This window comes from Emydura macquarii, unplaced genomic scaffold, assembly GCF_026122565.2.
Source record: "Emydura macquarii macquarii isolate MOO-44397 ecotype Brisbane River unplaced genomic scaffold, CSIRO-AGI_Emac_v2 contig_1230, whole genome shotgun sequence".
Taxonomy (NCBI): Eukaryota; Metazoa; Chordata; order Testudines; family Chelidae; genus Emydura; species Emydura macquarii.
In genome coordinates, this window is record NW_027131367.1 from 13,890,866 (window position 1) to 13,903,425 (window position 12,560).

Below are 12,560 nucleotides of genomic sequence, written 5' to 3' on the forward strand. Positions count from 1 at the left end.
TGGTAACACCATGAAATTTCAGATGTAAACATCTGAACCCATGAAACTGACTATTTAAAAAATCCTCTGACTGTGAAATTGTGCAAAATGAAGCATGAATTTGGTAGGGGCCCAGTGATGAGTTAACATGGTAGAGTGCTATTACAAGCTATACGTGGACATGCTTCGGCTTTTATCAATATTACAATTTATCATTTGTGTCACATGGCAACATTTAGTTTTTAAGAGGAGTAACTAGCAATCAATTCTGAAAAATATTTGGTGAATCATTAAAATTGTTGTAGTTCATTAGAAATAGACAAAGTAAACACCATTTGCTAACAATTATGATAACTTCCCCCCCTTTTTTTAATGGGGTGATATTTGTGTTGGCAAATGTTCTTTTTTTGTTAAAAAAAAGGTTTCTACTCAAAGAAGTTTCTAGCTACCTTTACTCTATCATTAGTACTATGCTATACTATGTTTACTGTTATAGAGTGCTCTGAGAATGTAAATAGAAGGTCACACTAAAATAAGTGAATTGAAAACAAATTGATCAGTGGTAGATTGTTTTGGGAAGTGTAGTAATCATCCGATTTCTTACACTATTGGTTGATGATAGCAGTCCTAGAACCTGCACCCACTAAAAAAAACCCAGTTTAGCTCCAATCTTACCTGTTTGATTATTCTACTTCATGCAATGTTAGAAGAACCAACGCAGACACATGCACTAGTTAGAAAATAAAAGAATTTGCAACTGTTTTGTTTGAAAATTAATTTCTATAGTTTATTACGTCTGTACATATATTCTGCTAGTGATGTTCTCTTTATGAATCTTTAACCTTTCCCCAGCTGATTCTCCAGTGCCCCTTGTCAACAATGTTCCACTGAATTAAGTGGAAGGCAAGGGCATACACGTCTTATACTGAACAGCACAGAAGATACATTTGACATGGAAGGTTCAGCAGCTAAAAGGTTTGATTTTTTGTTAATTGTGTATTTCAGGCTAGGTTTAACACACTGAGCTACCCTTTCTAGTTGAAGAGATTAGTGCAAAAATGCCTCTGCAACAATGTTGTCCAAAGCTAGGGACTTCACAACAGGGTGCCAAAACAGTTAGAGAACCAGCTTCTCTGGGGCTGCTTAGTCTCATCTCTGCAGAACAGGATTATGGCTTATCCTGAAGGGAACTCTTTAAACTCAAAGTTGCCACTCTTCACTTATCTCGGAAAAAGGATTTCTGTGACAGGACAAACTTAAGAAACCATTATCTGGTTTTAGTTATGATGATTTCACAGATGATCGGTTAAAAGCGAAACCTTTAATCTGGTAATACAGAAAGCAAATGTGTAAATCTCAATTCAGTATAAAAAGGGACATGTTTAAGCATTTCAGAGAAAGCTTGTTGGAAATTCATTGGGGTGAAAAAAAGACTGCAGACATTCTATTAGGACAGGGGCTCTCAAACTACGTGGCAAGCCTCCAAAGAGAGGCACAAGAATATATCAAGGGAGGTTTGTGGGTTTTTTTGGAAAAGCTCTGGCTGTTCACCCTGGATTGGCAGCAGCAGCGCTGAAGTAAGGGTGGCAATGGGGCTGTAAGTCTGCTGTGAAAAGTGATACTGACAAATATCACTTTTCACATTGACACCTTTACTTCTGTGCTGCTGCTAATACAGCGCTGCCTTTGGAGCTGGGTACCCCACTAGCAGCCACTGCTCTCCACTCTGTGTTCAGAGCTGGGTGCTGGTATATGTACTTGCGGGGGCGGGGGAGAGTAAACGACTAGAGACACAAGGAAGGGAGGGCTGATCAAAAATGTTTGAGAACCACTGCACTAGGAGGGACTGTTGAAAGTTTCCATGCAACACACCGTTGGATACTGTACATCACAAAGCAAGACCGGGGGTCCTAAAAGACCAAAAACCAACCAGTTTTTGCTTTCAAATATTGGCAAGCACTAATTTCACCATGGGTCAAATTTGCAATTTCCATCAGCAAATGTGGCTTTTCACAGCATAGCTATATACTAATGTTTGTAAAGTGCTTTGCAGATGTGATGCACTATGGAAATGCTAAAGGTTAAAAAGATGGCAGAACACCCATTAAGTGACTCCTGGCTGAAATTTGCCTTTTTGGGGGAGGATGGGGGATAACAGAATAGTGTCACTGTTTTCTCTCCAGAGCAGCCATTAGCTGAGAGCCTCAAAAGAGGGGAGGGTGCCAGTGACGGAAGTGGGATAGGAAGGAGTGATGGGGGTGTTCATTGGTCAAAGGAAGAAAGGATGCAATGGAATATCATGGAGAAAACTCACTGGATTTTTTAACTGAGGCAGAGCTCCAGAGGAAAAAGGGGGTATTTAATTCCCAATTGCATCTGGAAGGTGCTGCTGCCAGAGCACAGACCTGCTGCAGGGAAAGAGGGACAGGCACCCCTGCTGGAAGGACAGTGCTGTACCCAGGGAGACAGGAATAACGAACTGGATTAAAATGTAGACTATCACAGAGCTTTGATTAAGAGCCAACAACTCCCTGCTAAACCCCCTGGATCCTGACCAGCTCAAGTAGGTGTTGTGCACAGCAAGATGCAGGAGGATTCAGAGAGCAGTTGTGTGTATATATAGTGATGCACCAAGGTGGCAGAAGGGTGTTGCTGAGTTGAAAGTGTGGTTTTTAAACAAGACGTAGCTGTTCATCAGCAGCTACTGCCTGAATGCAGTTAACTACTTAGTAGTTAAATCCTGCTATGCTTTCCAGATGAGTGATCTCTGCAGTTAGCAGCTGCAAAAATGGAAGCCTGGCATGAATCTGTAAAACTTTCCCCAATGCTTAAAAGAGTCATTTCTCAATTATTATAATTGCACTTTAAAAAACACATGCACTTCTTGTGCAATCTCTCTAATTTCTCCATCCCACCCTGTCTATATATAAAAATGGAAAGAAAGGCTAAAATTATTTGCTGTCCTACACTTATTGGGATTTCAAAGATTTGATTCAGGTGTCTGAAGGAAAGGCAATGACATCCGGTCTCCAGAGCTGGAGAATTGTGTGTTTTTAAAAACATTTTCACAGCTTGGCTTGCATTGGCTTCAGGTGCTTGTGGAAAGACTCGTGAACCTGTCGGGGGGAAAAAAGGGCCATTAATTATTTAAAAAAAAAAACCCCAAAAAACAGACACTTTTCATCTTGCAGGATATCTATATAAATAGAAAACCAGTGAAACAGCCACCTCTGCAGTATGAGGGTAGCAGTCAAACAGGTGGAAATCTGGCCAGAACACAGGAACAAACTGCCTCCCCCAAGTATTTTCACAAGAAGGGCCAGGGAATCTTTAATGTCTATGAATAGTAGACAAGTCTTTGTTTAAAAATATTAACTCCATACAGTGAATTGAGTAGTTCCCACTTGATCTTGGAAGAACAAAGGGATGACTGACCCTGCTGGGATTCCTATCAGTGTTTACAAGAGGTTTGGCTTAGTCTCAGGATCGAGATACCTAATCTACTGTGGTGGGAGAAATAAGGGTTCCTCCTTACCTCTGTTTTGTTTAGTGGGGATTTCTTTGCCCACTCAAACATATTCTCATAGATGTTGCCATCATACCGGCCAAGCACAGATCCAAGGTGATTATCATGAAAATCAAAGGCATCCACTAGTGCTACAGCATTGGGACGGATTGCAGCCAGTAACTCCTTCACACGCTGGTACACCTGAGTAACCTGTGCATCTGTCAAAATACCCACCTGGGACAAAAGCCAAGAGATTTATAAGAACAGAATCTAATGACATGCACGAACTCCCTTAGTTCTATGTGGGAGACTAGACAGCAGGTCAACTCTCCCCTACAAGGAAAACCGGAGTGTTAGCATTTTACTAGCCCTAATATTGTAAGTAATTGTATTGGTCTTCTAGAAAGAAGGAAGACGACTATCCTTTCAAGCTATTTCCTCTTAGAGGACTCCAAAGAATGAAAGGGCCTATCTTTTAACCCCCAAATCAGAAGTTCTCTTAGCACTTGCATTATATTAAATCCTTCCTGTTTTCATAGCTCTGTTTGGCAAATGGAGAATGGGACAATGAGAGAACATACTTTATGTCAGCGTGAACTTAAAAAAAAACTGCTTGTACAAGTACATGCTCCAGCACCACAGGGGTTCAAAGATAGAGAGGTAGCTTAGATTAGACCATTTGGATACTCTGGCAGGAGACTGGTTCAGGTGAAAGGTTTTAAAGACCAATATCTTTTCTTTTGTGCTTATTTACAAATGGGTACTGCCCACACAGCACCCCATAGGGTGTGTTTACAATTATTGGCATCATCACACATGCATGATATCTATCTCTTATCACCACCCTGCGTGGTAGCATTCAACCCACCAGTCACTGATACGAAAACAAGAAGCCAGCCTAAAGAGATGAGTCTTCTATTATACCCTAAAGGCTGCCCAACTCTGCCTTTGGAGGGTTGCAAGAGGAAGCTAATTCTAGAGCCCCCAGCGAAATAGCTCTGCCTTGTGCCCCCTGGAGTTCAACCCCAGAGCTCACAAGCCTGAACACTCTTGCAGTTGTCTTTCATCTCATGGTAACTTCAGACCAGAGCACCATAGCCCTTGAAATGTGGGATGCTGAACTATGATACTGACCTGCAAGAAATCCCCTGTGTGCTTACTGATTCCATAGAGTGCATACAAGAGACATAGATTGTTCATCACAGCACGGACAGCTGGATTATCAATTTCTGAAAGCTGTGCTGTGAAGAGTTTCACTACCACGTAGTGACAATGTGCCTGCAAAAGTAGTATAAAAAAAACAAAACAAGGGAATTCCAGGTCAGAAGCAGAAGACAAGAGAATGTAGGGTTGAGATGTTTCCAAAATATGCTTATTTAGTGACATTACTGACCTCAGATGCTCGCACCAGGTCAACAGAGGTTCGGTTCCAGGCATCATCCTGGCTCTTCCTGCGGTTCAGCTCAGCTTGCAAGTTCTTTGCTGCAGCTTCTACAAGCCTGTTTCACAGAAGGTGTGTGTGGGGAGAGTGGGTGAAGAGAGAAAGACTCTGCAAAGTGGCATCATACCAACACCACCAAGTACAGCAAATTCACAGAAACTGATTGCTGTCTTGCTGATGCTTTAGGCCCTAAGGAGCTTAATTCTCTCCCCACCCCAACATTTGTTGTTCCAAAACCCACATGTTCACTGATGCAACTAGCCTGGCATGGCTACATCAGAGTAGTATTAGGACAGTTTCAAGGAAACAAGATAAAAATAAACCTCATTTTAATGAGACGGACTACTCAAGCAGTCTCATCTCCCCATTCAGCACCTGTGCTGTTTGTTTCCTTTCCCCAGGTGTATGGCTTTATATTAGGATTGACTCTCCTCCCCATAAGACCTGCAGTCACCACTGTTCTAATCTCTCCAACAAGGTAACTATGCAGTCTGATTAATTTTGGTGTCTGCAAGTTTGAATTTACACCAAAAACCAGCTGCACAGGGAGATGAAGTGCTTGGTTGTGCTGAATTTAGATGGTAAAGAGCTTCTTGAAACCCTAAATATCTGAGATTGGGTTACATCTAGCAGAAAGCATCGCTTTTTGAAGACTGAAAGATGCTACATTTGGACAGATGCAGGCCTGCAGCCCGTATGTTGAATATTGCTGCATTAACAGAAGAGTTTAGCTCTATTACGTTTCTCACCAATATATACATCCAACAGCATTTTATTAATGTATAGTTCTGTGCATTAAGTGTGAACTCACCTTGATGCCCGCAGTTTATAAGCCTCCACCAAGCTGGCCGGATCATTGAGGTGCACTGATGTAGGCCTCGCAGCCACCTGCTGTGGCTGGATGTGTTGCCCTGAGAGGTCATTAAGGTAGGACACCATGCCACTAACCAGCTGACCTGAACTAACCTGGGTGTAACTTTTGACCAGGAACCTGAATATAAAAAAAAAGGATTGCATTGCACCATTCATTTGGGTACAGAGCAGACACAGATTAACTTCAGGGCATAGTCTATAGTACTATTAGCAAATACACAAGTTGTACATATTTGCAGTTATAGCAGAAGCCAAAGAAGGGAACAGAAATAGATAGATCCAAAAGAAGGAAGATTACAAGTTAGGTGGTGGTAGACTGGAGGTCTGTATGCCCTTCTGGCCATCTCTCTCGAGGCTCATGGACAACTAACAAGTAGGTGGGAATATCTCTTAAAAGAAGTCACCTCACCTAGCAGTCTGCAACATCATGACAGTGTTTTCTCCCTCGTAGGTGCAGGATGGGGTGAAAGTGACGTAAATATCAGGAAGGCCACTGCAACGGGAGTAGCCATGCCCACCACATGCCATCCGACATTCTTCAATGCCAGCGTTGGCTGTCCACGAAGTAAATGCCTTTAGCCCTGCAGTCAATGCATGGAGCTAAGGGAGAAAAGCAGAACTAGTAGCTGCCAATTAAGTATCCAGCAAGTCTATTGCATTAGGTTGCTGCTCTACCACAGATTCCAGCCAGTTTGTATTTCCATTACTAGCCTACAAGCTAGACCAACAAAATAAATACAGTGTACAATCAACACCGTCTATTTGCTGCTCATCATAATGTTATTCAATCTTTATCTTTGTTGACCCCAATCATAATATCAAATTAGTGCTGGAAAATATTTATTAAGTCATCCAGCCCATTTCTCTCTACCTATGCCAGATCATTCTTTACAGTGTATAACTCTAATGCTTTGTCTACTGCATTTCGTCATTTCAGCTTATCCCTTCAGCAGCCCACGAGACATTATCTGGAATGTAATGCATCTTACAATCTCACTCCCACAAAGTTCTTAGTTTTGCTAATACCTTTGATTAACAGAAGTTCTGCCCTGGTTCACTGGAAGCATGGGCCAGTGGCTACAATAGAGGATTTGAAGTCAAGATTCCAGGGGTTCCATTCCCAGCTCAGTAACCACATTCTGGGTGATCCTGGGTGAGTCACTAACTCTTACATTTTTTAAATGTGCAGTGCAGTGTAATAGATGCAAACGTAATGATGCCTCTGGATGAATCATCAGCAGGGACTGAATCCAGAACCTCTGGATTTGAAAATCTCAAGCTTCTATTGCTTGCCCAAGAGGATCGAGTCCTTTAGCTCATCGGCTACAGCAGCCTTTACATAAAGTATCAGAACCCAACCCCCCATCTGGCTTTCAGACAGGATAATTACCTCTGGCAGCTCACTCAGGTCCCCCTGGTTGATGCCATCAGTGATGCGGTGATAGGTCTTTTTCATGTAGGCTCCAACAAACTGAAAGGCATACGCAGCTGCCAGGAGAGGAAAGAGTTTGTATTGTTGGGTTTGATAGTCCAAGATCTGGGGCTCCGGCTCCCTACAGAAAAACATGAAAGTCGCTACTGTCAAGTTTCTGCAGACATTCTGTACAACAGCATGGGCTTGAGTCCACACCAGAGGGCTGTAAATTCTAACGCACACTAGTACGTCACACACTAATTGGCCCACATGACCTTGCTGGCATGCACTAAAGGTGCCCTAATGCGTGTTCACACAGCCCCATTTCATTAACAGGTCATTTTTAGTGCATGCCAGCAGGGTCTACACAGGCCAATTAGTGAGAGACATACTAGTGTGCACTAGAATTTATAGCTCTATGGTGCAGACTGATGCACAGTGTTTGTAGACAAGCCCTAAGTGGTTTATTAGAGTCCTGTAAGGTTATTACTTCTAGTGGGAATGTTTAACGTAGGGTTACACTAATGCATGCAAAGACACAGGAGAAAATAGAAGATAAAATAGGTTTGGGAGCCAGAAAGTATGTCCGATGTGGGTAAGGCGGTTGTCCAGTAGGGAGGTTCCTACAAGTGGGGACTTGGATCTGCAAACAATTCAAGTCAGAAGATTTGAGGGTGTAAGAGCAGGAGCACTGGCAGCTGGAAGGGGTGGATACAAGGCTGGGAGAAGAGCTGGTTGAAGTTTTTTCAGCAGAAAATCAAAGTGACAGCTTCCTGACAGCTTCCCTGGAATGCTCTTGTCAATTCCACTTTCCTGGAGGACTGCTAAAACAGAGCAGGCCCTGAGACACTCTGCATCTCAAGCTCCAGGAACCATGGAGGCAGAGAAGTCTACCATTCCAGAGCTTCCAGACTACTTGCCATGGGAAATATGAGCCTGAGACCCCTGGTTTTAATAGGCTCGATTCCTGGCTCTGCAGCAGACAGCTTGGAAGTCCTGAGACCCACGCCTTGAGCTGGGGCTGTTAGGGCTTCCAAGTTCCTTGGCTGGGCTCCCAGGGTCTGCAGCTCTGCCACATGGACTACCCAGGCTGGGGACCCCCAGTGCTTCCAGCTGGCTCCTTGGGATGACAGTCAAGGGTGGGGTGGGGTCTTAACCATTAATAAGAGTGGTGAAAAAGACAAGAACGTCAATTTCACGCAGCAGCGGGAAGCTCTAGGTTCCTGGAGTATATTTCTTTTTGGAAACACCATGCATTGTGTTTGAGATCTTTTTCCTTCAGGATTTCCAGTTCATGGAAACTTTCAAATAAATGTAGTTTCATTCTGATTTGGAATGAAATCAAATTTAAAAACCACAACATTTTTTGTAAACTGGAAATCCAGCATTTCAGGCAGCTCTAGCTAGGAGTGAGGAGGTGTCTGTGCTTCTCAGGGGTGTAGCAGTGTTTTGCACCCCCTTTCAATTGCCAAGGTAAAATGCATCATCCACAACCCCGTCCCGCATGCTTGCCTTTTATCTAACATCCATTTATTTTTGGCAATTCACCTCATGACACAGGCAAGCCCTTAATTTCCCTGCAGCCACTACACTTACCCTGGCTTGAGTTCAGACTGGTGCCTCACTGAACTGTAGCGGATAGCAATGGTACAGGCCTTGGACAAAGCGCGAGCAGAATCCCCCACAATGAGGGATCGGATGAACACCATAGTCCCATAAGTCAGTTTGTCACTGAGTGGTTTCACGTATGTGCCATCTGGTTCAACCTAACAAAAAGACAGGATGTTGATCCAAAGGCTTTCATGCCTTCTAAATTCCTCCAGCAGCTGCCACCTTGCTGTGGAACAGAACGTATGTGAACACACCTACCAAGTGGCATCTACACTTCACAAGCCTCTATGAAAGAACACAATGTCACAATTTAAATTTCCCCTACCTCACTTGAAAAGTTTTAGAAGTGGCTGTCACTGTAGTAGCTACAAGCAAAAGGATGAGGGCAGCAGAGACTGTTTGACATATTCATCTCAAGTTCCTTTCATATTCAAGGAAGAGGCAAATCAACGGACATTCTTGTAAAAGTGATCCAACTTATATCTACAGTTCTAAATGTTTTGACATTTTTCTAGGAGCATCATGGAGAGTGGAGCTACAGTTCTAGAGAGGACTGTGCAGGCAATTATTCTCAGGTTTTAGAATCATAGAAAAGTGGGGCTGAACGGACCTAAAGAGGTGATCTAGTCCTTAGCAGTGCTTGCATGAGAAACTCCTAACGATAAAACCAGTGTGCTACAGGAAATGCTAATGATTCAGTGGATGGCACTCTTCCTTCTAAGTCAATAGTGAATTACAGTCACAGGGTGCTTGCTAGAGGTGTTTCCTGGTCTTTAAGGATCTCATGGCATTTCTCCTAAGGGTAGGGCTGTTAATCCCTATGGCTGGTCATAGTCCAATTTGGGTAATTCCATTCTGTTTCTAAATTCCTGCTATAGTTTCTGATGGATACACACTTCCCGAGGATGCTTATTGTATGCTGTGGTTGTGTGTGTTAAACAGCTGCCACATCCTCTCCTGTTGTGCAAAGTGACTGTGTATAGTTCAGAGTGATTTGGGATTAAAAGCAGCTACAGAAATGAAATATACCGACCTTGCTCATGGGATGTGAAGTGAAGGGGATTATTCAAAACAAAGGAGGTTGCACAGGGACCAACTGTCAGTTACATGTTAGTAATAAGATCAATTTAGTCAGTGTTGGAGGAAGTTCTGGAGATTAAGAAACAAATCCTCTTGCTCCTGGCTTTATAACACAGGGCTGGAAGGCCTGTGGAGATCCTAGGACAATATAATATACTTTTTTCCATGCATAGCTCAATAGCAACCATTCTGGCCAATTAAGAGTTGAATCTGACAGGATCCTAAAGGAAGCAAGTTTGCTTCTAGACAGAAAAGATAACTGATGTAGGATTTTCAGGGTGGAGAATGAAAAATAAGGGGATCCTCATGGTTAAAGGGTCCCACAGAGAATCCCTTGGTAAGAAATGGGGAAGGATTTAGCTCAAAGAGGGAAGAGTTAAAGTATCCTGAAAACGCTGTCCCAGCTCACTACAAAACAGCTGTTAATGACTGGCTCTAGAGCTTACTCCTTTACCTTGGCATACTTCATCAGCATGTTCTCCCGGGGAATGCGAAAGTTGTCCATTTTTAAGTAGCCGTTATCCATTTCATCATAACCAAATTTTGGTCCAATGTCACCCACAGTAATACCTGCCATAGAAAAAAAGGTGGGAAGGAGTCAGAATTAACAAAAGGTGAAAGACCTAACCCTTCAATAAGCAGACAGTCTAGATTTCTGGGAGCTCTTGGCATTCTGTTAGGAATGGCAGCTGATACGCAGACTTGCAATAAGCAGACAGGATAAAGTTAAGAGTGTGGAAGGAAACCCACAGGGATCTCCATATTCCACATCCAGTCCTGTAATATAGGGGTTGGGGGAACACTCTTCAAAATTTGTCAGTACCACTCCTGGCTAGAAAGTGATGCAAGGTATTCCTTCCCTCTTGGGGAGAGGAGCTGCTTGGGAGTACAGCAACAAGGTTAGTCTGGGGTATGAACTTCGCTCTGGGTTACCACTAAACCACTAGATTGGCCATGTCATTTTAAGTCTTAAGGTAAGGGCCCTCAGGCTTCTAAAGCCACACAAGACATATCCACACACTTGTGTTGAAGTGTTATAGTTCTTCACTGCACTGCTATCTGAGGTCACTCTGAAAGATAAGCCATGTATGCTACTTGCACTGCTATCTGGCCTGACAACGTGTTGACTCTCTGTTTCCCAACAGTGCTAAACCCCAATGTAGACTCTTACCTGGCAAGGGTTCATGGGTGCCTAGCTGCCGTATGGGTACAATGAAGGCATGCAGCCCTTTGCACTGGCCCTGTGTGTAGAGCTGAGCCAGAACTATGGCATGATTTGAGGTCTTTCCAACTGCAAAAGCAGAGAAAAATATATCACTTAAATACATGCAAATTCTCTTTCCGATAAAAGACCATCTGAGATCTGACTAGTTCTACTATGTATTAGCTCTCCAGTGCTAATTAAGGGCCTGATCCTATAATTGGCTCACAAACGGAACTCTCATTGAAGTCACTTAAATTTTGTGTGGAACAGCTGCATGATTGTTTCAAGAATCACACTCAGTACTACACAGTTCCTTGGAAAGACTCCTATTGAACTCAAAAGGACTCTGCCTAAGTCAGGAATGCAGGAGAGGCTTCAAATACAGAAGGGATAAAACTTCAGATTAAAGTCATACTAAACTCGTGTTGTGTAACAACTCAAAAAAATGCACAAAGAAATTTGATGATCCAGGACTGTCGTTGAACTTTGGTAAGTCTCCTACCTGGCTGAAGAATGATTTAGCTCTACACAACTTCCTTCTGTACCATTTTCCAGTCATTACCTTCCAGATGCAACAGTCCCAACATAGATATGAATCACCCCCTCCTACTGACAGGAGAGTTCCTCCTTTAGCTTCCAAGTTCAAATGCACAGTAATTCACTTACGTCCACCTGGCCACCACTTAATGGAAGTCACGGTGGGACTGTGGAGGATGAATTCCTTGGTAGCAGGGTCGTAGGTGGCAGTGGTTTCCAACCCTCGGAGGTGAGTTCCTATGGGCAATTAGCACATTATATTTTGACAGTCACTGATCACAACACAGAAACAGAATTGAACAATGATTTGTTGAACTCCAGCAGTGACACAGAGAACAATATAACCCAAAGGTGGAGAGGAGACACTACAGAATACACTTATAGCATGGAATTTTAGAAGTATGAGAGTTATTAATCTAACTTCTTGGGCACCAAACCGGAAATGTTACATTATTTCAAATGATTCAAGTGCCAGTATTTCAGACTGTTCCCAAATTAGGCCCTTTAGTTTTCAAGCACCTCCATCTTGACACTTTGGTTGTTTTGTGTCAAGAAGTGCATGATCAAGAAATGACCACAATGTCATATCTTCACCTGCTTTCACGACATTGGAATCTGATTATGTGTAAAACAAAGTCACATCCATTTAACAAAACATGCTTTAAAAAGTACTACCATCATTATTCCTTCTCTATTGGGCTTCTATTCCACTCATCTGATAGAGCTGTTTCTCCCAAGTGAGATAATCCATGGGAGAGCACGAGAGCACATACATGACATACTAGATTACTGAAGACTCTTCAGACACCTACAATAGGCTGAAGGTAACAGTTCAATTAAACTTCCACTCCCCTCATCCCAAATCCTCACTTCACATTTCATGCAAACTGAAAGCAGCTATATCTACCAGATG

The 12,560-nt window shown here is 42.8% G+C and overlaps 1 protein-coding gene across 2 annotated transcripts in view; it reads right to left on the bottom strand.

The window, feature by feature from the left end:
- Positions 1-1,042: 1,042 nt before the first annotated feature.
- The window catches only part of ACOX1 (acyl-CoA oxidase 1), a 29,042-nt gene continuing 17,524 nt past the window's right edge, over positions 1,043-12,560 (bottom strand). For both annotated transcript variants that reach the window (XM_067547587.1, XM_067547588.1), the window contains exons 4-14: positions 11,777-11,884; positions 11,078-11,197; positions 10,361-10,476; positions 8,812-8,981; positions 7,192-7,354; positions 6,211-6,401; positions 5,740-5,919; positions 4,881-4,986; positions 4,622-4,765; positions 3,515-3,721; positions 1,043-3,095 (exon numbers count right to left, since the gene is read on the bottom strand). In XM_067547587.1, the coding sequence (XP_067403688.1) occupies positions 3,045-3,095; positions 3,515-3,721; positions 4,622-4,765; positions 4,881-4,986; positions 5,740-5,919; positions 6,211-6,401; positions 7,192-7,354; positions 8,812-8,981; positions 10,361-10,476; positions 11,078-11,197; positions 11,777-11,884 (1,556 nt within the window). In that variant the 3' untranslated portion in view covers positions 1,043-3,044. The remainder of the gene's footprint in view (positions 3,096-3,514; positions 3,722-4,621; positions 4,766-4,880; positions 4,987-5,739; positions 5,920-6,210; positions 6,402-7,191; positions 7,355-8,811; positions 8,982-10,360; positions 10,477-11,077; positions 11,198-11,776; positions 11,885-12,560) is intronic.